Source organism: Coturnix japonica, chromosome 2 (genome assembly GCF_001577835.2).
Source record: "Coturnix japonica isolate 7356 chromosome 2, Coturnix japonica 2.1, whole genome shotgun sequence".
NCBI classification, from domain to species: domain Eukaryota; kingdom Metazoa; phylum Chordata; class Aves; order Galliformes; family Phasianidae; genus Coturnix; species Coturnix japonica.
The window spans coordinates 3768926-3796346 of record NC_029517.1 but is presented as its reverse complement, the minus strand read 5'-3'; the positions used below and the strand labels follow the sequence as shown (position 1 = coordinate 3796346).

The 27421-nt window shown below is 42.0% G+C and overlaps 1 protein-coding gene across 2 annotated transcripts in view; it reads right to left on the bottom strand.

Moving 5' to 3' along the window:
• CRHR2 (corticotropin releasing hormone receptor 2) overlaps positions 1-27421 on the bottom strand; it is a 107954-nt gene that overhangs the window by 14732 nt on the left and 65801 nt on the right. For both annotated transcript variants that reach the window (XM_015852925.2, XM_015852926.1), the window contains 4 exons: positions 19508-19625; positions 15316-15469; positions 14635-14695; positions 10617-10689 (listed from right to left, as the gene is read on the bottom strand). In XM_015852925.2, the coding sequence (XP_015708411.1) occupies positions 10617-10689; positions 14635-14695; positions 15316-15469; positions 19508-19625 (406 nt within the window). The remainder of the gene's footprint in view (positions 1-10616; positions 10690-14634; positions 14696-15315; positions 15470-19507; positions 19626-27421) is intronic.

Below are 27421 nucleotides of genomic sequence, written 5' to 3'. Positions count from 1 at the left end.
TGCAGCAGATATCCAACACTTATTAATCCTTTCAGAATAGAGATGAAAATGTAGAACAAAATAGATGGCCCCAGCAAGTAGCTTTGTTTGCACACCCCTTTATTCTTTCCATCGGTGCCACAAGGAGGTGAGGGTGGGCTTTGTTTGGCTCTTTGCACCTGACTCTGGCTTAGCTCATCCAAGCTTCCTGCATGGTGTATTTGGCAGCTCTGTGGTCTGCTGACATGGCAGGCTGTAATGGCTCCCCAGACCCAAAGTACAAGACTGCAGTGCAGAGATCCAAATATAAGCTAGTCACACCAGACTCCCATTAGAGTCAATGGAGTCTATTCATTGCACTCTACAAGAGACATTTAAAACAGAGCAGATGAATCTCACTTGCAAATACATGGTGGATTTTTTGTTGCTGTTGTTTTGCACTGTCTTTAAATGTGAAACTGTGGATTTATCATTTCCCTTTTTAATCTGCTGAGCCAGGTAATGATTATTTCCATTATAATAACACTGCTGAGAATTGAGATTTGCTCTAATTGCTGTTTTAGCATATGCTGGTGAGTTTCTTATACAAGCTTCCTCCCTTTGTAAACAGGAAAGGGGAAAAAACAAATCTGAAAAGAAGATTTTGAATTATAGACTGTGATCTGCAGAGGAATTTGGCACCTAGAAGCAAGTTGGGTGTTGCTTCCAGCACAAAGTAGGGAAGCCTGCAACATCCTGATTTGTCTCAAATCTATTGGTGATGTATTTGGTCAGAACTGCAGAACAGTTATCTCTGGATTGCTGAGGTCACAACCTAAGCTTGTGAGAGATGTTTATCAACATATTTATCTCTCATTTCCAGAGTCTGAAGGCTCCTGGCATTCTGTAGTCTGTGAATGGAACAATTCTGACTGACTTCCAACTGTTTATGAATGTTGGATCAGAGATGCTAATATAAAGGTGCTGTCAAAATATGCTCTTTATTTTCCCCAATGAAATGCGATATATTTCCATGATTACAATATCTTGGCATCCATCAAAGCATTCCCTGTGGTTACTGTGGTATTATTTATAACAAATGGTGCAGTAAGCACTCAATGGGAGACTGTCAGTGTTGGGAATCTTGTACATTAAACGTTTATTACGTGAGATAGCAAAATGCTGCTCTAAGACCAAAATGTTGCTTTAAGACCACAGTATTGCTCTAGGAGTTATGTGACATTTTAAAAAGTGATTTTCTTAGCAGAGCAGGGCCATAGGGAGCCCAAGAAATAAATAAAACAGCGCGGTTTTCATACGTGTTCTTACTAGAATTGTATTTGTTGTATTTCAGAATGTCGTAGAATCATCACCAAATCATAGAACAGCCTGGGTTGAAAAGGACCACAATGATCACCCAGTTCCAACCCCCTATTATGCACAGGGTTGCCAACCAGCAGACCAGGCTGCCCAGAGCCACATCCAGCCTGGCCTTGAATGCCTGCAGGGATGGGGCATCCACAGCCTCCTTGGGCACTTGAAGTCAACTGTTTCTTACTTCAGTCAACAGAGACAGCTGCCTCAAATCACTGGTTTGGTGTGAATCTTAAACTCTTCACATTCATGACTGCATCATCCTTCAGTATCAGAAATCTTTGGACTCTGCTGAGGGGAAGGAGGTGGGGATCTCCTTCACCCACAGAAAGAAAATCTTTACCTCTGGAATTAAACTACCAAGTACTGCAGTTCTTCATCAGCTCACAGTCAGGTCTACATCACTTCTGTCAAGAAGGCAGAATAGGCATTGATCAAAAACTTATCACTTTTGCAGACATAATGGAAGGTGCTGAATGGAATCATAGACTCCTATGTGATGGTAGATTTCAAATATGAGGATTAATCACATGGGATTGACATGATGAACTGGACTGGAGAAAGCATTTCAAGTTTCAAGAGTTCTACTTTCATGTGACAGCAGGGAACAGAAAGTCAAATTGCCATAGGCTGCATCAGAAAGATTAGGATTTCTGATCTGCTTTGAAATTAAATTGTGTTGTGTTATTCGTCAGTCCAGAAGGAGAACTGTGAGCTGAAAATTTGAAAGTTATTTATTTCACCAGGGATACTCTTATTCTATATAAATCAATTTTTCATTCCCTCACTCTTTTCCCTAAGCTTCCCCATTCAAAGGCTGTTGAAAGAAACCAGTGCTGACATACAGAAAAGATGTATTAATACTTCTCACCTAGACTTTCATTTGTGCTTGCCCTGATCCCTGGTGACAGCTGGCTTGCTCATCTGGTTGGCAGCATTAATACTGACTCCCAGTGGAGGCCACAATGATGGTACTGTCCAAGGTACTCACGTATAGGTAAGTTCTACAGGTGGCACTAGCACATGTGGCAGCAACACCAATGCAGATACATCAGTGCTCACTGTAAAAGGCTGCCCAGGTGTCTGCTAGGGCCTTTTTAACATTTACTGGCAGAGAGGAACAGTGAGGCCTGAACAGGTTTTGGGAAAAAGTAGTGAGCATAGATGTGTATGAAAGCTTCTAAGATGTTCAGTGGTGCCAACACCAAGGCTTCCCTTTTTGCCTACATTTGCATTTCATTGGGAGGTCTTTAAGAGCTGGAACAGGACTACATCAATGTTCAGCAAGCAGAAAATTGCAGGACAAACATGCAAGTGGGTAACATTGATTTTTTTTTCTTTTCAGGTTTTTCCTACCAGAAGCACACTTGACTGTGTTCCATTTTACTGATAGCTATTAAAAGACCATTACAGAAAGACACGTGGCTCATTTGCACCTATTAGTAGCACTCAGAAGTCTAATCTGAAGATAGATTTTCAACACATAATCAGATGGATTTTATAATCCATTTGTCCATGGTGGATCTCATATCACAGCTCACAGGAATGCATTTAACTCATAGTTTGAGTTCATCCTGGAGAGAAGACAATCTAGGAATCCAACAGGGAACAGACTGCAGCACTTAGCATGAAGTGGTAGTCTTTGAAAGAAGAACCACACATTTCTAGTGACTACCTGAATGAGTCTAATTTAGAAGCATGGAACATCAGGTCTCTGGAACATCAGGTCTCTGGTGTTTATTCCGTATGTATGTACATATATACAGTATATGTACATATATACAGTAGCATCTCAAAGGAAAAAAGAGCTTACCACTGCAAAGTAAGTTTTCCTAGAGAAAAGCCTCTGTCCTGCACCCAGAGAAGTACACAGTTATCTGTTAAGGACTTTTTTTGTTGTTATTATTGCAGTTCTGTGTCAACACATTAATTTCTCTCAGAGCTGGGCAGCTCTAACAAAACCACACACATTAATTCTGTTAATGGAGACTGATGAATGGATATCTAAGAGAAGCAGTGATGACAGCCAGCGCATCCTTTTTATTTATCTTTAATCTGATTTGATATTTTTATTCAGTTCTGTTTATATAACACATTTTCTGCTTCACAATGGAAAAGAGAATTAAGGATTTTTCCTTTGATATGCACTGGCAGATAAAATCAGTCCAAAGGCAAGATCCGGAATATAGCATAAAAGAACTTTCTCATTCTCTCACTGTTATTTGTGGTGTGCTAAGAATATCCTTATTGCTGGAATAAGACCATCTCCAGTTACAGCTGGGAAAGAAGTAGCTTTCATTACTTGCCAGGACTTTGGAGGTTTCTTGTTTCCTTTCCCAAACTGGGATGAAAATTCCGAGTTCAAGAATAGTTTTATAAGTCAGTGATCCAGAAAGCACTTGGACCACCTGTTTTGGCAGAGATCAATTTTAATCTGAATTTTTAAACCTGGAAGACCTTCTGAACCGAAAATAAACTTTACAGTGAAAGGTTGTGGTTATGAAAAATGTACAAAAAACCAGATCCCATTTGAGTGTAAATTCAGCTCCCTCAGAGAGATGAAATAGCCAAAATATTCCAAGAAGCATGAAAGAGTACCAAGGCTTCTTTGCAGTTTTCATTAAAATCAAGAACTTAAATGCTTTTCCTCTCTTTTGAGAGTTTAATGGGCATCTAGCATTTATTTTCCTCATTTCTGTTGGGCTTCTTGTTTTATGCTTCGCAGAAAGCTTGTATTTCCATGCTTCCCAGAATGCTTGCTCCTCCTCCTCACTCCCAGGAAATGTAAATATTAATCTACTTAGCCTTTGCATTTTTATGCAATGTGGTAAAATTCCCCCCAGGACTAAGTAACCCAAATTAGCATCAAAGCAGACATCTTAGCTGGAGCTCAAATGAAAAGTCTGCCAGTTAATTCTTCTTTTTAATTGTTCTATCACACTGTCGTGACATGATTCTCAGAGAGGCCTCTTATTACTGGAGTTCCCCTACTAGAGATCATGGGCACTATAATGTCTCCTTCTGCCATGCAGAGAAATGATGGAAAATGCATTCTGATCAGGAATAATGAGATGTGATTAAGAGGAGCGAGACATAATACAATGGATGGTTAGGAACAGGGAGTCAATGGATGAGTCTCTCTAGGACAGCAGTGAAAGACCAATGCTTTGGGCCAGCACAGCAGGACTACCTACATCCTGAAGGTTGTATGGGATAGAATGGAGTTTTGGTGAGTAAAAGAGAAGGTGGTAGATGAATGGTTAATTCCCTACCTAATGTCTGTGTTATACATGAGCACACAGACGCCTGTCTTTGTCCATGCTTTGATCTAAACATCAAATCCAACTCCAGATGCGGTCGGGATGACAAATTAGCATATTATCTCCATCTTAATGGTACACAGCCATGAGAGCATGCTTGCAAACCAGTGAAAATGATGATAAATGTGATGATAAACTCAGATATGTCTCAAGTTTGCAAGGCACGAACTACAATCACCTTAGCTGTGGAAGAACTAGAAATCCGTGTAGAGAAGTAAATTAAATGAAAATCAATAGGTAGAATTAATCAGCAACCCAGGGGCTGAGAAACACCATACAGTAGTCAGTAAGAGGAAGGGAAAATGAAAGACAGATGAGAAACAATAAAAATAGAAGAAAAATCCTCTGTCTCAGAGCATGGTGTTGAATTGCAAGAACAGAAGTGAGAAAAGTCGATGGAAACTAATAAAATATTCAGAGAAGCAATTACATTGGTAATAAAGACGTTTGTGAAGAACTAGGAGATGCTCTTCAGAGAAAGAAAACATGAAATGCATATAAATGTATACATAGGCACAGTGCTTGTGCAATTAAAGTGAGAGACTAAGACAAAGGATGGGAAAAATACTGAGTGACATCGAACAGCTGTTATAACCTGTTGTGTTGAAACATCCTTTGCACTGGTGGGAAATATCCTCTCAAATAATTTGTTTTAATTGTTACCATTCCTTTATTTCTATTGGAAGTTGGGTCATGTACGTCATGAAATTAACATACTGGTAGTCAGGCTCTGGAAGGAATTCAGCATTTCGCCAAAGGATCCTGTAGAAATCTGGCTAAGTTTGGATGGAATAGCACCACATAAAAAGTACAAGAAAGAAAATGCAGGGATGTATATAATCTGTTTTCTCAATGGAGAGAGGCCAGCAGTGGATTTATGCAGGCTTGACAGGACATTAAGCTACTCAGGATAGCAAAAATAAAAGCTGACTGCAAAGAGTTGTGCAGGGACTCACAGTAGTAAGTGAACTGTGACACATGAAACCACATGACATAAAGTTAAATGCAATGGGGAAGTAAAGCAATCTTCAGTTTACATGAAGAATTATGAGCTCTGGGTATTTTAATTAAAGAAAGAAATGAGCTAATTCCCTGAAAATTTCTTCTCAGTTCCTTGTAGCACTCAAGAAAAGAAACAAAACTTGTTTGGAATAATTAGAAAGAAAGAAAGAAAACGATAAAACAGAAGAAGATGCTGCTACAAAAATCCATTGGCATGGTTGAGTACTGTGGCAAACTTTGATCAAACACCCCAAAATCACAGCATGGCTGGGGTTGGAGTTGGACCCTGAACTGACTTCTCCTCATCAGACCAAGCTGCCCACAGCCCATCCAGCACCTTCAACTCTATGGGCACCAATGCCAGTGCCTCACCATAGGAACGCATTTCTTCCTAATGCCCAATCTAAATCTGCATTCTGTTACTTTGAAACCTTTCCCTCTTGTCCTATCCCTACAGCTGCTATAAGATATCTGCAGAGCCTTCATTTCTCCAGGTTGAACAGCCCCAGCTTTCTCAGCACCAAATTCTACATCACTGCTAATGAGCACATCACACAGACCACATGTCAGCTGTTTCATGGTCAAGATCATTCTAAGGGTGAACCCATTTTCTTAAGGGCATTTTGCTCTTTTACAGCATCCAGGGATCTCAAAGTATTTCATGAAGGAAGAGAAGTGTCGTTAAGTTTGCTTTATGGCTGGAGAATCTGAGACCCAGAGCAGCAGCATCACTTCTTCAATAGAAAATAGCTGTTAAAGTTGAATCTGAAACATGTGAAAAAAAATCCTAAATATTTGAAATGCTTGCTTGAAAAGCTGAAAATGCAACAGTCTGAGAAGCATCGAAGCGTGGTTCACATCTGGGGTCAGCTCACAACAGCAGTTAATGAGAAAAAACACAGCTCAGTTAACCATCCCTGGAGCCTGTTTGCTGAGGTTCTTCTTCCCGTCTTGCTGTGTTTTCATGGTTCACCAGCTCTTCGACAGGGATTACATTTAAAATTGAATGTAAGTAATGCATTTTTCTTAATAAATTCATGCTGAAATTCAATTCCCTGGCATACATTTCCAGCCCATTGCCCCTTCTTTACTTTCAGACAGGGATGTATGATTAAAACTTGGTTATGCCATTCTGAGGAAAGGCACCATAGTAATAACATTAAAAAATAACTATTAAAAAACCCCACTATATTGAACAGAAAATAACCAACAATGTAATTTTCTAGTTTTATCAGAAATTGAATCTCAGAGCATTCGGTGCACTGAATGGCTCAGTATCTCCAAGGATGTGTTGAAGCCAATGCAGGCTCAGGAATTAAACACCGGAGAATGACTAAGTGCATTTTCTCCTTCACAATCTTTGTCACAGGTTCCTAGGATCACAATTCATACCCAGCTTCTTTTGTCTCTGGAACTGTTTGAATGCAGGTCAATGTTCAAACTTCTTCTAAAGAAATCAATCAAACAAATGCCTTGTGCATTGTTCAGAGTCCTCATACGCTGGGACATAGTGGAGTAATAAGGTATAACGATGAATTTCAGGACAGGCATCATGATCAAAAAAGCTTTATTCTCAGCCAACCTAAATTTTCCCCGGTAACGATCAGATCTGTTCCTTGGTGTCACGCTTGCTTGGAACGCAGCAGTCCAGTGCATAGAGACAAATGAGAGATCAAAACCGGTGGAAATAACGTTTGACAGATGAAATCCCATCTTTTAAAGAGGCTCAGGATCTTTAAAAGTACTTTCCATCCCTCTGGAACTGAGAATATTTAGCAACAAGAGCATTCCAGTCATACTGTATTGAAGGATGTGGTTTGGTGGGAAGTATTGGCAGTAAGTGAACGGTTGGACTGGATGATCTTGGAGGTCTTTTCCAACCTTGGTGATCCTATGATTCTACATTGCCATGGGCTGGTATAATGACTCCTCTTGAAGAATACGATTCTGGTTTTGTCTAACAAGTGACCAGAACTCAGCTGAGTTGTACACTGGGCATTTGGTTCTCAACTAACAGAAAAATACAATTATTTTTATTAGCAAAAGCTTCCTTCTCTGTGGGTGAAACCAATTTTAATGGCCACTGGCTGAGTGCTTGTATATTGACAGACAATCTAATGGAATTTTAAGACTGGGCCCTCATTTGGAAATACAACATTGATTTCTTCTAGTAGCATTTATATCTTCTTATATCTTCCCAGCTGTGCACTAGGATGGTTCTCTCACAGAATCAATCCTGGATGTCCTTCGGTAAAATGCGAAGCTCAACCTACCCAATACTTTTAGTTCTTCATTAGTTCAAATCCAACTCGTATCTGTAACTGAACGAGGCCAGGGGAAGAGCTGTGTTGTTTTTAAAAGCTTTGTGCCCTCCATTTCTAATGGCCACTTCTCAGTTACAGAAAGAGGAAAGCGGGCAGCTGGATGCAGTACTTTGCTCCCATCTGTGATAAGGCAGAGGAAGAGGTAACATGTTTGACTGTGTTACCATGGTACACAGCAGACACTAAATTTCAGTGCTTTCATTTTAGCACTTCTCACAGCATCCTTGGCAGGGTCAGTAATTCTAATAACAGTAAGTGGGCTGCATCCAAAGCAGCATGGCCAGCAGGGTGAGGAAGGGGATCATGCCCCTCTGCTCTGTGCTGTGAGGTCTCACCTGGAGCACGGCATCCAGATGTAGAATGCCCAGTAGAGAAGAGATGTGGACCTGCTGTAATGCATCCAGAGGAGGGCCACAAAAATGATCCCAGGGATGGAACACCTCCCTACAGGGACAGGCTGAGAGAGCTGAGGCTGTGCACCATGGAGAAGAGAAAGCTCCATGGAGAGCTGAGAGCAGCATGTTGGCATTGAAAGGGGGGATGTGAGAAAGTGGCCAGCAAAGTTAGCAGCGTCTATTGTGACAGGACAAGGGAAAATTGTTTCAAACTAAAAGAGGGGTGATTTAGATTGCACATCAGGAAGCTTATTACAATAAGGGTAGTGAAGCACTGGCACAAGTTGCCCAGAGAGGTTGTGGATGCCTCATCCCCGCAGACACTCAAGGTCAGGCTGGATGGGGCTCTGAGCACCTGATGGAGCTGTGGGTGTCCCTGTTCATTGCAGAGGAATTGGACTAGATGACCTTTAGAAGACCCTTCCAGCTCAAAAGATTTTGTGATTCTAAGTGATGCTTGACTCATTATGTACAGTTTAACTTGCATAACAATCCAACGTGAGCCTGTCAGCTTGCTTCAACACATTGCAAAGCCACGCATCCTTAATTACAAACATAAGACTCAACAGTTATTTAAAGAGCCAAAAACCACAACACATTTTGGTAATCAGGGCTGTACTGTAACATGAGTTTTTAGGTTCACCTTTCAGCATACATTTGCAGAGAGCTCCTTCCCTCACTCTGCGGTACCTTCTGATGGGAAGAAGCATGAGGAAAACAAAGAAAGGGCTTTACCTTATGTGACATGTCTACATTTTATCAGCTTCTCCCTACCCTACTGTACAATTTCTGTTGCTGGCTTATTGGTGCTTTAATTAGAACTCAAGTGCAAGCCAATGTGGAATGGTTTAATAGGTCAGGTTGGTTGGTTGGTTGGTTGGTCATTAGCTTGCTAGCTATGGGGTATGCTCAGGACTTGGTTGGTTATTGGTTTGGTTTAAAGGGTTTTAAGGGCTGCTCTAAATTACAGGCAGAGAAAAAGGCCTGCTCAGATAGAGCCTCCAAATGTTCTTCCATTTGTCATCCCTCTCTGGTGACATTATGGGGAAGAAAAAGTTATTCTTATGATTCTGACCTACCTGTGGTATCCAACCAGCAGTACATGCAAGGATTTTACAGACCTTATGGATTTCTAGAGAGACACAAAATATCTATGGTAGATCCACAGTTCAGGCATAAAACCAGACCTTTTATCTCTTTCCAGCTACACGCATTGTGATCTATTTGCCTCATCCTAACCATTAATTCAGCAATTAACTTTCCTACATCCAGGTTAGGAAACATTTAGATTAGTAGCTGGCTTCCTAGGCAACAGAGAAGTTGTTTTCATACAGAATCACATGAAAAGCACAGACCTGACAAGGTGAGAGCTCAAGGCTTAACTTTGAAAAAGGTTCTTAGCCTTGAAAAAGCTCTGAGACATTTATACCCACTCTATGGAGGCTGGAGCAGCATAAAGGACATTTACAGCCCTTCTTGGTGCCCTAAGTGAAAGGGAATCCATTGAGCCTGGGAACTCCGCCAGGACAGCTGCCTTCTTCCCAGCTGGATCTTAATGAAGAGTGGTAGAAGAAGATTGGCTTTTGTTCAGTATTGTCCTTTCTAATAAGGTTGATCTCACCCATCCACACAGAGTATATTCTGAGAAAGCATCACTGTGTTTATGTTGAAGGTCCAAAATGGTTTATCAATAAACTCCCAACCTTCTCTGCCTGCTGTTGGTTGGCACAAGGAACAGAGTGCTGGCTACCCAGATAAACAGCCTGTTAACTGTGTGCAGCTCTGAGAAGGAAAGTTAAAGTGTGAAGGCCTTCATACACTGCAATAATGGGGACAGAGGAGATGCAGATGACTACACAAGGAAATGCAATTCCTTACCACAATTACTAATGTTTTTTTAATCAATATGCAGGATGGAAGTGATCTAGCTCTCAAGAGCCTCAAGTGGAGAAGCAGACATTATCACATGCTTACTGTTTTTGATTGTGCTTCCTTTGTATATCCTTCCACAAAGGAAGGCAAACAGCTTTACAAAGAAAGGAGAGAAGAAGCCCTAAGGTCAAGGAAACAACCAAAAACAGACCACAGCAATTTTTGACCTGCAGTGTTAGCTAGCAAGGTGAAGGTGCTTCGCCTTGTTTGTGTCTTATTGCATTTGAAAGTACAAGTGGAACATCATGGGTGCTTATGAAATATCCCTCAATGGAAGATGGCAGTGTCCTTCCACCCACATAAATCCTTACCAGAAGAACAAGAATCACTGGCCCTTGATATATGTAGTCGATATATTTCCCTGGTTCTTTTCCAAACCAGCATCTGCAAGAAACAAAACAAATGAGAAAACTGTTTACAAAAGGAATGAAGGCAGGTTGTAATATCAAGGACACTGTGGAGAGATGTTATCCTCGAACTTCTTTAATTATGTATATAGCTATCAATGATGGAGTTCTCCTCTACAAAGCCTTCTTTTGTTTTGGACACAGGTCTGAGCTCCACTTTCGCAGCCCCTCAGAAAATTAACACTCCAGCTATGTTTTTGATCATTGCCTATATAACTGTTTCCAAGAAAAGTGAGAACCTGCTATCAGGCGGACACAAAAGATGTAACCTTCTGTGTCTGAAAGGGGTGAAAGAGAGATTAATTTTAAGGAACAAATCTGTTATTTGTTGCAGCGCTCAGGCACCCTTCAAGGAAGGGCTATTGTATCAAATGTGTCTCAATTTGCCAGGAAATAATGTCTAAATAAGGTACTGGGTGAATTGGCTTTGAACCAAGCTGGTGTACACCAAATTCAGCACTTAGTACAAAGAAATTAAAGCTAGCAAATAAATGATCCAACATTACTAAAAGGGAATGAACTTAGGTTAAATCAAACCAGAAGTAAACCACAGAAACAAAGTTCAGGCACAGAATCAATGATTTACACCATTGTGTTGTCCTTGGTGTAGTTTTGTTGCAGTCCAGACAACAGCCAACTCCCAGACAACCCATGGGAAACAAATCTAGAGCTGGTATGATCTAGAAAACCTTCCCAATAGTCTGCAGACTACTCAGTCCATTCTGTTTGAACTGTGGTCCCACTAGTGATTCCAGGCTCATCTAATTTAGTACTACAGACACAGCCACACAGTCTACATAATGCTCCCACCAAGCAGAGACAACTTTGCTGCCACGATGTCGTCAACGCCCCAAGGCTTATGTCATTGCAGCTCCATATCTTGTTCCTTAGGAAGTTGGTTTTGGAGTTCAAGTGGACGAGGGCTTTTTCTCTTAGTGAATGCTACGCAAATCTACACAGCAAAAATGATGTCTTCTCTGCATGAGTTTTGTCACTAAATAAAAGGCTACTGGGGCTGGGGACATGAAAACAAGGGCAACCACTGAGCCAAGAGGACCACTGATACAAATGCAGATCTGTTTTTACAAACATGAATGACTGTATTACTTGCAAAATTCTCCTATCAATGTGAACCCAAGGAAACGTTGAGACATGCAGTAGGCTTCCAGGAAGACAATTCAGTCCCACCAAACTGTTTGCTTTTCTGTAATATTTTAAGGTTTAAATGAATGACGGGCTTTGAATATTTTGTAAGTATAAAACACATCTGTTATTCCCTGGTTCACTGGCTACAAATTAGTTGTAAATTGATAATTTTGCAACTCATCTCCCAAAATCTGGCAGTAAGAGTGAGACTTGGAATACGGAACTTTCTGCAGCCAATTCCTCTTCCAAGAAGAATCCCCAAGGCAGCTTTAATAGAATGAAACTTGGATTAGAGAAATGGAAAGAAATGAAATAAAATTGAAGTCTAAGATATGCCAAGGCATGAAATGCAACTCTCCAGGACTTGGATTTGAGAGATGTTTTTGAAGGGCATTTTGAGGCGGCTCTTACAGATTGACTGAAAACTGTAGAACCAGAAGCTGATAAGGAGTTTCTAGGAAGCTGGTTGTTCTAGCAGAAGAATTCAGATGGGACCAATAAGAGACTGAGACATGCAGAAGCGCTCTGTGGGCCTAGGAGAAATCCAAAGAAAATCTGGAAGGGTGCTGGTAGAGCACAAATGAGGTTACAGAGCAAAGGCTGCTCACTGCTCTCTGGAATTCAAATATTGCTTAACTGTAAGATCATGCTGAAGAGCAAAATACTAATCATGTGCTGTCTGAAGCTCAGTACCAGACCAAGGTTGTATGGATTGAAATAACATGCATATAAACACACCTTCACAAAATTTGAGGGAATCGGGTTGTTGCCAAAGTAGGCTTCTACAATACAGGCAAGCTTGACTATCCAGATTCCTTTTGAAGTCAGTAGAGAAAAAAAAGATACAGAAAGCTTTTCTAGGAAGGTGCTCATCCTCTTATGCTATAATTAAGTTAGTTTGCAATATAAACATTTCTAATCTGCCCATTAATAGTAAGATGGTGACATTACATATATCTACATTTATTACACTGCACTTCACACCTTCAGTCTAATTTACCAGACTGAGGCCTTAGCTGGTTTGTTGCAGACTTTCTGTCATGCCAACTCTTGCTCCAAATCCTACATAAGCCCTTATTCTTACAGTAAAACCTTCACTACACATTTCTTTAAAACCAAAAAGGGAAATCTGAAACACTGACAGTGACACAGTGCGTCAGAATTTTAATCCCAGCTGTGTGAAATTACATATGTAAAAGCCATTTTCTTTTTTATCTCTACAACAGTAAACAAACACTCCCTCGATACTGAAGAGCAATTGTGCATTATTCTAACCTTTCAAGCTACCATGAATTGCTTAACATGAACCCCAGTTCAGGATCCAAACAACTCACGTTACAGTCTAAATGAAATATCATGTGCTTGAGAAGATGACCGACTATTTATGACAGCTGACAGGCTCTCAGCAGCTGGCTCACTTCTTGTTTTGCTCCAGTTTATTCACTTTGCTGAGTCTGTCCTCCATAGACATTACTACAAACGTGAATAGTAGGCTTCACTTAATATCCTTTGGCTTATAGCTTAATGCCCTCAATAGATCTTCATTTACAAGAGTTCTGCCTCTGTGTGTGCATGCGTCAGACCAAAGGAATGCCACCAAAGCATCAAGCATGCAGTCTCAGTTTCTCAAGCAGAGTGATGAAGAACAGGAGGCCTGGACCCACCACTGACACTGATGCTCCAGGTCATTACACCTCACGCTAGTGTGGGTAGAAGCCAAAAGGACTTTCAGAACAGAGAACAGCATCACTTTCTCCTTCTCAACCTGCTGTCAGTATTATGCATCCTTCTTCCTTTCACAGTGCCACACTGTGCTTAATCTTCACTGCTGAAAGGTGCCATACATGCCAGTATAAACCTATCACGTCTTTCTTCTGATCTAAGTAAGGTACATGAAAGTGAGATTCTTTAACATTCACATTGCAGGCATAGAGGTGATGGTGAAAGGAGGCGGCTGTACCAAAGATGCAGTGGCTTCTCTATCCATCCACCTAGTCTGCATCATGAGCACAGTAATTCAGCTCCATGCTGTCCTGTGCAAGGCAACAGCTACAAGGAACCTGACTGTGAGGCCCAGAACCACTCACACAGAAAAAGAAAGATCACACCACAGATTAGTGCAGATGCAGACACCTACAAGGCAGACACATTTAATCGGAGAAACAGACAGGGTGGTCACACGAATAACAGATTTGCAAAGCAAATAATTCTGTTATGGTTCAAAGAAGTGGGCTGTAACAGCCAGGAGATGTTGATCCAAACACCAGTTGCAAAGTACAAGCTGAGCTATATCTGACCAGTATCAAAGTTTGGGTTAAAAATCCCAACACAGATGCCTGTTTATCTCCCACACTTTTCAATTTCATGCACTTACTGCTTTCAGATGACAGAAACAGAAATGAAAGAGTTCCAACCATCAGACTATTGTTGGCAGGCTGACAACTGAATTCTGCACACCCTTTAGCACTCAGCTCTTTCACCAATGCTTTACTCAAGCAGAACTCTGGCTGAAGGAGATTAACCTGACTGTAAATCATATACAAAGCTATCAAATGAGAACACTGGGGTTTGGCTAAGGAGATTTGGGAACGTATCGATACTATTAGGAGCTGGCTCAAACAGTACTCTGAAATTCGAGATTTTTTTGGGTTTAGATGGAGGGGATTTGACCTTTTCTCTTTCCAAATAGTCTGATTTCTAAATTCTTAGTTCAGCCTGTAGGAATTTCCTAATTTATTTAGACAGATGCATAAACACAAATGTCAACATCACTTACTGTTCGTTTTCATAATACAGTTTGCCAATGGCCCACGCAATGATGATTGGGCAAGGAATACCTGCAACAACACAACAAATTCATTATTTAATCGCGGCCCATTTATGTAATGATGATACAGATATAGAAAGAGGCTTGTGATGAGCACAGGAAGTCTTGCTTAATGCTCTGGAAGACTAAATACAAGTGGTCCTATCGGTTTATGTGAGACATTGCAATTGCTGCGGCTTCTTTATGTTCTAAAGAATGATATCCATAAGGAAAGAAATTAAGTTCTAGTAAGAAAAGTTAATAAAAATATTAACAACATAAGTACATGATATCATTTTTCTGCAGACATTACCAGAACATTTTGGTTCCTTTATAGGCAATTCTGGTCCCTTTTCATTTTCCCGCAGTTTATACGGCAAAAAGTTTAAAGAGAGCATTTGGAGGTGGGTATTGCTTGAATTTTTATTTCCCAGGTTGCAAGAAGATGGTAGATTTAGTTGGATTTGGGGACGAAATTCATTTTCCAACATCTTCCCAGCTACTATTAACCAGACATATTTCACTGAAGACGTGCTTGGGAAGTTCCCATCCCCATTTCTCCCTTTCCCTTTAACCTGCCTCGCTGCTCTTATTCTCATCACATTAATGCTCAGCCCCATACAACACCATTTAAACACACGAGGCACTTACACCATCCTATGAAGAGAAAGACCCATTTCCGCAGCTTATCCGTGGAGTAGGTCATCACTATAGCAGTATGTAAGTAGCAGCCTTCCACAAACATCCAGAAGAAGTTGGTCACCACAAAATAATTGTAGACAGTGGTAATACATCGACACCAAGGCTGGAAAAGAGATAAGAAATAACATCTTAATATATTGGTAAGCCCATTTTGAAAACTATTTCTTGCTCTTCCCTTAAAATCAGTGACAGAAGTCATTCAAAGGATGCACATTTATACTTGGGGTGTGGAACTGTGGTATCTTAGGTGCACTTGGGAGCTCACATCTGTGTCTGTGACTTTCTGCTGAGGCTTGGCTTTGAACACAGAATGCAGGAGTCTCTGCATCAAGCATGTATGGATGCTAACATGCCAGGAGATGTGCCCACCTGAGCAGTACTACCTACCTGCTGAGCAACTTGAGGGAAATTTAAGATAAAATTTAATGTTGCAGCCCTATTTGACTTCCACTGAAGGGAAGGAGCAATAATGACATTTTAAAGCTACGTCTTTATCAACCACTTCTTCCCCTCTATCCCTGCCATTTGTGCTTCAGTCTATAAGTCACAGGACTGCACACAACAGCCCTGAATTTCATCACTTTATGGTCAGGCTCAGTGTAGGCAGCTCCTATGGCTGAGTGCAGGGAGAGCACAGCTGTGCAACAGGCAATTAGCCACAGAGAGGCAGATGGTAACATCCCATCAATAAATCATTAAGTAGCTGCTGATGGTGATTTCCATAGCGTTACACATACAAGTCTGGGAAAATTCCTTCCTGTCCAAGCAGGCATTCTGTGTATTCCCTTAAGCAGGACGTTAATTGCCTATGTTAGCTGGTAGCACGGATGTCATTTTCAGCCTCACCATTCTTCGGCCTTTTAATTAACTCTACTGAAGAGTTCAAAACTTTTGACCTTCAGTTAATTTCATTTTGGACTTTATCTGCACGGCGTACTGAGGATCTCTAGGCATTCAGCAGAGCAACAGATGCACTTTCAAACCCAGCTGAATTCCATGGACTGAAAATTTATCAGGCGAGAAACACAGACACAAAATGATGGCGCATCCACAAGCAGAGATCACTTCTGTTTACTGAGCTGCAATAAACACAGGGAAAGAAACAACCCTTCTGAGCACTCTGGTTCCATTCCTGATTGACTCCCAAACTACTAAGACCATTTTTCCTAAGGCACTCAGTCTCATATTTGCCTTTGCTGTCTAAGAAGGCATAAGCATGAATTAAATCTTTCCCCGTGGCCTCCATCTCATGTAAATGCTCTGATGTGACACTGACACTCTTGTTCTGCCCTTTCCCTCAGCTATAACACTTACACAGCCTTTCTTCTCTTCAAACCAACCATACAACTAATTGTACTTCAGCCCGCTGCTCCTCTGTCAGAACTGAGTGGCATTGCTCCGTGGGTTGTGCACGTGCAGGGCCACATGCAGACCTACACACATGAAGGTTGTCAGATTTCCCTCCGCGCTGTTTCCATAGGAAACCAGAACAAAATGAATTTTAACAACTCCAAGCAATTCCTGTCGGAATTGTGCATTTGTTATTATCGTACAATAAACCCAATTAGCAGAACTCATTAATTTACGCCATTTCATTTGTTTGCCTGAGGACATCCCAGTCCTCTCATGTATCCACCATTCCAGCACTTCCCCTTCTTGATTTATCAGCATCAGCATGACGACTTTGTGCAAAATGTTTTCATGTTGAGTCCTTTACGTTTCTGTAACTGTATGATTTCATCTCCTCTGATCAGCCCCACAGAGATAACGTGATGAGCTGCCATACATTACGCTGCTCCCACTGACTTCGGAGGCGTCGTTTTGTGACTTCCATCACAATAATAGCACAACTACTAAGCTTGTATAGTGCACTCCCCCCAAAAAGGACTGCAGAGAAAAGGTGAGTAATGGCAAACTGAGCCACATGGCGATCTGCCTTTGCCTTCATTGGTTTATGTTCTTCTCAGCACTTTGTGGTGCCATTTGAAGATGCGGTTGAGTCTCTGAGTGCAACGGATTACTCCAAAATAACTGTAAAAATCTTCATTAATATTGGCAGTATTATCCTGAGAGCAAACCACACGGCACAGAACTATCAATGATAAAGCTCACATCTCACCATCTTTCATAGCCTGAAAATGACAGAAACACAAAGCAAAGAGGGAACTAATGGAAGCTCCATCTTCTTAAAGGAGTATTTCCTTGAACAGTAATAGTTATGCATAGATATGAGAAAAAACTTGGAATGTTGGGTTGTATTTTGATCACGGTGCTGTTGATTTTTCCAAGAAGTGGGATCACAGAATCATAGAACCACAGGTTCTATGATGCTCATCCACAGTGCTCATGCAGTTCCAACCCCCTGCTATGTGCAAGGTCACCAACCAGCAGCCCAGGCTGCCCAGAGCCACATCCAGCCTGGCCTTGAATGCCTGCAGGGATGGGGCATCTACAGCCTCCTTGGGCAACCTGTTCCAGTGCGTCACCACCCTCTGGGTGAAAAACTTCCTCCTAATGTCCAACCTAAACCTCCCCTGTCTCAGTTTAAAACCATTCCCCCTTGTCCTGTCGCTATCCACCCTTGTTAACAGTCGTACCTTCTCCTGTTTATATGCTCCCTTCAAATATTGGAAGGCCACAAATCTGACCCTCAAAAAGTTAACCAAGGATGATTCAGTGCCCAGCTGACTTCAAACAAATGGATATCTGAGCTCTTCAAAGAGCTTTTCAATTTCTGCAGAACCAGCTCCTGCAGGAACACACACTGCCTGCTGTCAGTGAGGGATCCAGCTCATACGCTATGGGCACTTTAGGCCACTTGCTTTCCAAAACAAAACTATGAAGGCTGTGCTCATGTGTGTATCCGTAACACAATGGTAAGTTGCTTATTGTGGAGGCAGCCATCTGGAAACAGTCCTAAAAGCAGAACATTCCACTATAAGCATATTACTGAGAACAGTAAAAAACTCTGTAAAAGGGGACTGTCAAAAAGAATGACTCCCCAAGGAAATGTAGAATTATTCCCCAAGAAAAACTGAGAACGAGTATTTTTCTTTATGAGTGAATGCATTTAATCCATTTCAAAATCCTCGTGTTACTGGGCTTTTGGGTAAGGTAAGGCATTGCAGTGCTAGCAAAGGGACTGCTGCCATGCCCTCACTCAAACCAGAAGCATCAGTTGGGAGTTTCGTGAGTGAACAAGAAAAAAGAGAAATGGAAATGTGGAGACATCTTGTTTTTATCAAGACATCTTCATGCTATGCACAAAAAATGCCCCACTTCTTGCCCCTCTCCAGCCTTCCCATTTTTAACTGCATAGATCTGCCCTGTCCCTTGGAGTGGCCATTGCCCTCAATCACCCATAAGAAAGCTGACTTAGGAAGCAGGAGCCTCTTCTTAGCTATTTTGTTGGCTGTACTATTCTCCCACTCAACTAAGTGAGCTCATCTCCAAGGATTCAGTTCTCCCCAAAGGATCAAGAGAAGGAGCAGAGCTAAAGCCAAGCAAGCAGCAGGAGCTGGAGTGAAGAGTTCACATCCCTGGAGGAACGTGTCCCTGGATGCAGCTCATCTCACACAACCTCATAGTGAAGATGATTAGCAGAAAAATGGAACCACAAAGATATAAAGGGGTAAAATTGTTCTGTTTCGGGTCTGATTTCTTTTCTCCTGCAGCATCCCTCAGGCTCCAGACAGAAAGGTGCCTGCTGCCATCAGACAAAGTAGCTGACTGAAAGCCTGAGCAGCCAAAGCAATTATTTCTGTTTCTGTTCGTGGAGGTGTTGTCCTCTGGAATGAATGGGGGTTTTTTTTGCACAGAAATGCAATCACTGCAAGCTGCTGTGACGGGAATATTTGAGAACCTCGATGCTGTGTTTCTAAGCAGAAACATTTGGAAAACCTCAATGGACGCTGAAGATCAGAGAGATTTTTTGGGGCAGATTATGACTTCAAAAATGTTGATATTCAGCATTGAGCAAATAAATGGAAGTTTAGAAAATCTGTTTCTCTCTTTTTTTTTCCTACAGTGGCATGAAAAAATGCTCTGTGCATGTGCCCTTTGGTATATTTCTATCCACTGAATGTATTTAGCATCTCTGTTCACTCCCAAACTGCGTGCCACACCACCTCCAAACACTTACTTCATTGCTTTCATGTATGTTGTGATCTATCATTTGGAGCAGAAACCACATCACATTTCTCAGGATGAACGTGGTGATTAAATTCCAGTGGATAATATTCCGAAGGCATCTGATACTCCTGAACAGGGAAATAGATTGAAAGCATTATACACAGTGAATACATACATGTACACACTCAATAGTATATGAAATAAACAGGTTAATTCTGTTCACTTGCCAAGCTCCAGCAAAGATTCCTTAAAATGAGAAGGCACGATCCAATAGCCCACACAGCTACTGCCTTGGGTTTTTTGTACGACAAGCAAGCCAGCCTTCTTCATAACAAACATTGTGCTATCGTTAAACCCTACTGCATTTTTCCAACAACCTGATTAGTCAACCTGAGGGCCAGAAGCAATTCTGATTGTGTTCCTCAGCCTCACAACCCTCTCAAAGATTTCACATCAATCCAGTAAAAAACCCATGGAAAGCCTCCCACATACGGCATATTGCAACATACACGATGCTCCGAGGTATAACCCTGCAAACTCAGTGTCAAAACAGCTTCTGAGTTTAACAACTCAGGCTGTAAAATCAGTATTTTGTGTTTTCTTTTGTTTTCAGAGCCCTGGTGACTCATGACCGGAGTCAATTTGGAATAAATAAATACATAAGTAAGTCCAGCTACTGACATCCATTCACTTTTATGTAGGGCACAAAGCAAAGAGCGTTGCTCTCAGCTAACCCATGTTAGCAGGGGACCTGGCAGAGATGTCTCAGTTCTTTGAAAACTTCACTTCCAGCCAAAGGCTGGTGTTCATGGGTAGGCTTTCAAAGCAACCAACACCCACTGCCTGTTGTGTTGAACCCCAAGAACCCATCTGGCTCTAGCCAGACTTGGAAATGTGCTATTAAGGTTCACTCTTTGTTGAGCATTCTGCACACAAACGTCCTTCAGCTTCTGTTCTTCTAAATGTTTTATTTACTTCCATCAGATCAAGGATTAGAAGATTAAGGAAGGAGTTTGAAATAATACTGCTGGGGGTGGGGAAAGAAGCAGGGGACCAAAACTGAGGAAATTCAGGTCAAACAACAGAGGTGCACTCATGAAACTAATTGCTTTTGAGAACTCTGGCAGCAAAACAGATTCAGTGCGTTATGCCTCTGCTGAGATGTAGTTTCATCATTCGATATGCTAGGACATCACTACTGAAGGCTGGAAGAAGCCTGATTCCCACTAGGCATACAGCACAGCATCGGACTGGAGAAGAAAACAGGATCAAACTGTATTCTTAGAAAGAGCTTTCCTCCCAGCAGGATCCCAGTCATCAAAATCACCTTCTTTTCTGTGCCTTGGAATACAAAGACAACCCTAACATACACAGTGAGGTTACCCCAGGCATGGAATAGTTTTCATTTTTCCTCTTTTGGTTTCTGTGTTTCGGGCTTCTAACCAATACCAGCACAGAAATCAGTGTCCATAACACAATTCATAGCCAAGGGTAGAAAAAGCATGAGAGGAAAGCGTGTCAGATTCAGGCTGGGCAGGGAGCACTGGCTGCAGTGCACAGCAGTGAGAACTGGTATATAAGGGAAAAGCTCTTGCCAACCACCTGAACAAGTTTCTCTCATGTGCAGGAACTGCTGGTGAATATCAGCATGGTTATTTACTATGGAGAAAGAAAGCATCATAAGGAATACTGGCTGAAATAAGGGTCCCCAGAGCCTACCGATACATTTTGTCTGTGTAGTCAGATATGTAAGAGGTGGGCAGAGGATGAAGGATATGCAACAAAGCTACAAAGAAAGAGGAAACCTGCAGTATATGTGGTGTTTGGTGGAGAGACAAAGCTGACCTGTTCATAACTATCTCAGATCCTGATAAAGAAGCTCATAATTCTTGGAGTCGTTTGTCCTCCCCGGGTATCTTCTTGGCCATTGGTAGTTAGAAGCAAGCTTGAACTTATATACCTTAATTTGCTTTGACATACTACTGTTATTCATAAAAATGACCTGTCCTGATGTCACAACATTCTTCTGTGGCAATGGGTTCTACAGCTCCTTTCTCCATGATTAATTACTGGCTTTCCTTTGTGGAGTGAGAAAGCAAGTCAGTGCTCCAGGAACAGTGATAACTGCCTTCATGGGCAGCCCTGAAAAGGAGCTCACATTGTTATTGTCAATAGGGGGAGGTGGAATTTGTGCTGAATGACAAGTAAGTGAACTGAACTCATGTAAAGTCAGGTGAATGGCATGAATGCATTTCCTTGCAACTCAGAAGCCATGAATGCTGGTGTTATTCTTACCTCAGCAGGGAGACATTGCAGTCTAAAGTGTGGCAGTGACAGTATAAAGAAAATGATATTTTCCTGATACAGGGAGGCCAAATAGTCATGAAAGGGAAGAACTGGGTGACTGAAATGATGCTTCGGATACAAGTGAAGAAGAAATTGTAATTTATAGAGCCATTTTAAGTGCCCCAGCCTAAAATACTCGATGACAGAAGGTTTAATCTTCATCTTCGTGTCATGTATCGTTGTTTCTAACATTTCTGCCTGTTTACAGCCCTTGCTGCCCATGGAGGTGTGCAGTCCCACTTCCAAGACCAGCAGTCTACTGGACTAGTATCAGATCTCTGTGCTTGACAGAGCCAGACAAGGTGATCCAGGAGCTCACACCTCCCATTGCACATACACACAGAGCCCCGTGAAAACATGAGCTTCAGCCCTACAGCAGAAAGTCAGATGCAAAGAAGCAATTAAGGTGAAGGCAAATATAATTCTCATTGGCCCTTCTAGCTAGTAATTAAAAGGCAGGTGGGAAATTACACATAATGACTTTTTTATTTGATTTGAGAACATATCGTGTTTCAAGCTCAAATGTCATTTTCTGGCTTAACACCACACCCCTGGCATCCTGAATTGGATTTCATAGCTGGGCTTCCATACCAGGAACGAGCTGCAGATGAAAAGCAAGGAAAACTCTCTTGCAGTTGGCTGCAACCTTTGTCAGGAGTGGGCAGAGTTTCTGACTGTTCATAGAGAAAAGCACACTCCGCTAATTATCTCAGTCAAATGATCTTAATTGCACGATGTGGTGTAGAAAGCAAAGAATTAGCTAATTCATTCTTTGAACTTGGGAAATGCTGAGAGCTGAAAAGGCAGGAAACTTATTTATTGTTCCCATACAGGTGATCTTCCTGGTTCAGAAATGGAGGTCTCCCAAATGGCTTATAGTTATAGCACTGATAAAACTCATTGTGGCCTTTCTGTCGATTCATGCTTTTTCTTCTCACTCTATCCGCACAGTGCTATTTTTTCCTTTGGGATGTTCGGAGCTACTGTTGTCTGATTCAAAGCATGGCACAAATAATTAACATTAACCATCATCACTATGTGCCGGCATGGTTGAAAGCAAGCTGAATTAGTAGAATTATCTGCACAGAAATGATACAAATGATAACTGTATTAAAGAAGCTTGGATGCTTTCTACTAATTCACATAGTATTCCATTAATAATAATGTTCAATTAAACACCACCATGAAGCCTGTCTGAAAACAGTTGGCATGAGAAATCTGTAAGCACTTAACTGGAGTCCTTCCCACTCCACGAGTGCTGAACAAGCAGGAAGGAAAACCATGGGCAATACTTTAAAAAGTATTTTCCCCCTTCAGTCTTTTTGAGGGCAGGCAAAGCTTGTAGACAACCCATAAATGGCACAGAGCAGGAGGAATAACCTAATTGCACAGCAGTTTCCCAGGCTGGGTGTCTGCCACAGCCTATTTGTTTTCATCCACATGGAGCCCTCCCCTGAGGACCTCATGGTTTCCCTGTGTGCTCATGTATATATTCTGGTATTCCTGCTGCTTACCAATGGGAAATGCAGCTGGAGAGGCTGGCAGGGAAGATGGATTTCTTGGTGGCAGTTGCCCAGGGTAATAGAAATATTCCCACACAAAACATGAGGGGTAGTTGAAAGGGAAGAATGAAAGCCACGAAGCCTTATTTTGAGGGCAGGGATTAGGGTTAGCAGCAGCTTCCACCAGTGCTTAGGATGAGCACAGACACTAAAATGAACCCACTGTGGAATTATCTGAGCTGTTTCCAAGGCCTGTTTCTGCTTAAACACAGCGCACAGGGGATTCTGCTGGTAGGTCGGAATGGGAAAGCAATGATGTTCCTTGGACTGGAAGACTGCAGCCAAAGCACCCATGAGCACGCTGAGAATGAACAGGATGGGCAACTATAGGGCACTACCTGTGCAGAACAACCTGTACAGGGTATGTTTCTTTTGGAAGAAAAGTGGCATTCTTGAGCATTATTCATGTCTAACAAAAGAAAAAAGAAAACCCTGCAAAGACCAAACTTTGCTTTCCTTATTCCTCTGAAACCTTGGAAAAGTTGCAAGATTTGCCCCACTGTTCTCCAAACCATTCCATCATCATTAATAGGAGAATAGAGCACAGGCATGTTTTAGCTCGTCATTCAACAGTCTTCCCACAGTGCACTTTCATGACCAGGATCTGGGTCTGTGCCATATTATTCTAGGACTTCAGGAGAGCTCTGCTCCTTTGTGATTTATGTGGGCTCTATACATATTGCCTAAGGAAGAAGTGATACAGATACGAGATGAGTGGGGAGTGATTAGGAGCAGTGGGAAGCAAAGACAGTGGCCTAGGGCTAATCAATAGGAAATGCACCTCTGTCTTTCATCTGAGTCTCTGAGACAAGGATACTTCAGATCACAGAATCATAGAGTAATAGAATAGTTTTGTTGGAAGGGACCTCAAGGATCATCAGGTTCCAACCTCACCCTGCCACAGATGGTTTCAAGCAGCACACACTTCAGATTAAAAAATGCCCCGTACTTGAACCATCATTAAAAGCTTTGGTATTCTAAGTAGCAGACAGCAGACTGAACAAGGACAGGTGGAAAACCTGAAACTGAAGGTCAGAATGAAGCACTAATGTGAATTGATTAATTTTAGTTGATGCATTATCCTGGGACTTGCTATTTTTCCTTTGCTTCATGACAGAAAGGTACCCACAGCAGGACTGCACCTCAGGTCTGGAGCCTACGCTGCTCTCATCACCTTGGATGCCTCATGAGTTTTCAGTAGGAACTGCAGAGACCACCTACCCATCTGATACATCATCAAGGCTCTGACAGCCCTTAGACCTCTCTGCTCCATGAAATCACAGAATCATAGGATCATTAAGGTTAGAAAAGATCTCTAAGATCGTCTTGTCCAACCACTCATCTACCACCAATACTGCCCACTGCCCATGTCCCTCAGTGTCACATCTCTGTGGTTCTTGAACACCTCCAGAGATGGTGACTCCACCACCTCCCTGGGCAGCCTGTGCCAATGCCTCACAACTCTCACCATGAATATTTTTTCCCAAATATCCAACCTGAACCTCCTGTAGGCACAACTTAAAGCCATTCCCTCTCACCCTATCATAGGTGATGCAAGAGACCAACTCCCATCTTCCATTCTCTCAGATAGATGTAGAGAGCGACAAGGTTTCTCCTGAGCAATGAACAATTCCAGTTCCCTCAACTGCTCCCCATAAAAGTTGTGCTCCAGACCCATCACCGACTTTGCTGCCCTTCTTTGGATAAGCTCTAGGACCTGTAGCAGCAGTCTCACCAACTGTGAGCAAATGTGAAGATCAAGAGGTAATACAAAGAAACATGGAACCAGAGGAGATAGAGGACAATCAGTCTTTTACTTCCCAACGCTGGGAGCTGATTAGAATTGAAAAATGAAAGGTGAATATGTTGCTGAAAAGAAAAAAATCATAATAATTCAATCTCTCAGGGGAAAAAAAAAAAGTGTGGTTTTGGTAATCTAGCTGTTATTCCAGAGAGAAAGGGCAACCTGTCTTGCAAAATACGAATTCAGATGTGTTAAAGTGGAAATATAAAGCGTTAAATTATGAAGAACAGGAAAGCAAAGTTTCCCTCATCCCTTCAATTTACTTTCATTACCACCATGCTAGCAGAAGAAGTTGCTGTGCCAATGTTTGCGGCTTTTATTTTTATAGAGCTGCCTTTATCCTGCAACCTGTGCAGGAGGACCCGTCATTTTCAATCTTCAGTCTTCCTTTTAGTACCATCCTTCTTTATTAGATTCAAAACGCGGCAGTGACTTTGGCATTTCCCAGAACAAACACACGTCTTCTTGTAGTCGTTACTTCTGCTTCAGTCACCAGCGCACAAATAAAACATCTGGAAATCAAATCCAGCCAGGTCGCTGCTGGAAATTGCCATCACTTTGCTTGATAACAAGAGAGTTTTACAAGAGACTCATATTCCACTTTGGAGGGGGATAAAGCAGCACACTAACAAGGAAAAAGGCAAGAGAAAGCAATTTGGGTTTCTGCATTCTCAGCAACAGCAAAAGAAACTACTAGTGAAAAGAAGCATTTCAATCCTTCTTTTCTTTCTTCCTCCTTAGCCTGGTTGGTATTAACTTTAGCAGGGTTCCTCCTATGGAAAACTTCAGCTTTAGTGATGAGAGAATGTGATTATGTGGGAAGGTGAGCCCCATGTCAGCAGGAACTGCCTGCATGCACCTGCGGGATGAATTAAACCTTTAGTGTTAATGAGTAGCACACACAACCCAGGAGGCTCACAGCAGCGCGGATACATTTAACAGCGCTCTATGAAGTGCACTGAGCAAATCGCTCCAGATCCCGTGCTGGGGATCAGCACAGCTCTACATCACACCTGCCTTTATGCAGAAATACCTCATTTTCCCTTCTCAGCATATTTCTCCTTGCAGGTTTTATTGTGCCTCGTAACAACAGCACAGCTGTTAAGACTTTTAAGAGCACCTACGTTTATACCCTGAGGAATCATCCATGACTTGGATCTTTAGAAGAAATTTCAATGACTCATGCAGTCAATATGCCAACTATAAGCATCTCCTCTCCCATGAGCTGGGCTTCACTTTTTGGTGTTTAAGCACTGAATGAAACGCTTACTTGAATATTTTTTTATTACAGCACCCAAGAAAAAGGCTTGTGACAGAGCTGTATTAAGAAAGGGTTAGAATAGGTCTTCCCAGTGGAAAGGAGACCTTGGTTGAGCCCTCCTCCCTTCTCAGCTGCTTTAGGGTCTCCTGATAACACAAAACAGATGGCAGTTGATTTCATTGCTTGCTGTTATGTCTGAGCTTTCTGCCCTTCAAAACATCTTTCAGTGTAAAATTCCCTGGGGTTTAGGATAGGAGAACACTCCTGCTGGTGTGGCTGTGAATGGAGGTCAGAAAGTGGCATAAGGAGCTGAAGATGGAACTGGGGAAGAGATGAGCCAAGACACATTTGGAAGAAGAAGGGCCACATCCAGCTCTGTCCCCTTCCCACTTCAGCAGAACTGAAGACTACCCCTCATTCAATACAGCAGGTTGGGCTGGAGCAGCAACAGTGATGGAGCCACTCACCCCCAGCAGCACAGCCCCCCTCTTATTGGTTGTAACCAAAGCAACATTCCTTACCACTCCAGCCCACTCCACACTAAACCTGCTCTTGAAGCCTCCAATGTAAGAGATCCCCCAGCTCCCCCAGCAGTTATTTCCCAATGCAGCAGGTGTGCTCCTGTCTATTATTTGAGATGGGGTTGTCTTTGGGTCTCCATGTGTATTAGCAAAGCAAAGGGCAAATCAAGCATATGATGAGTGAGAGGCCTAAAACTATGCAGTTGTAGAATGCGAGCCTTCCTGGAGATGTACTCTATTTTCACCTTCAGCAAGTACCATGAAGTAAGGTAGAGTGGGAAGGGATAAGGAAATGATCAATTCCCACTATGGAAATTCCAATACAAGAAATTATCAGAACTTGCCCTGAAGGTCTTCCAATGTGTTGGTTTCCTAAGGCAGGAATTATCTGCATACCCACTGTGCTTTAGTGGGAACTACTGGTGACAGG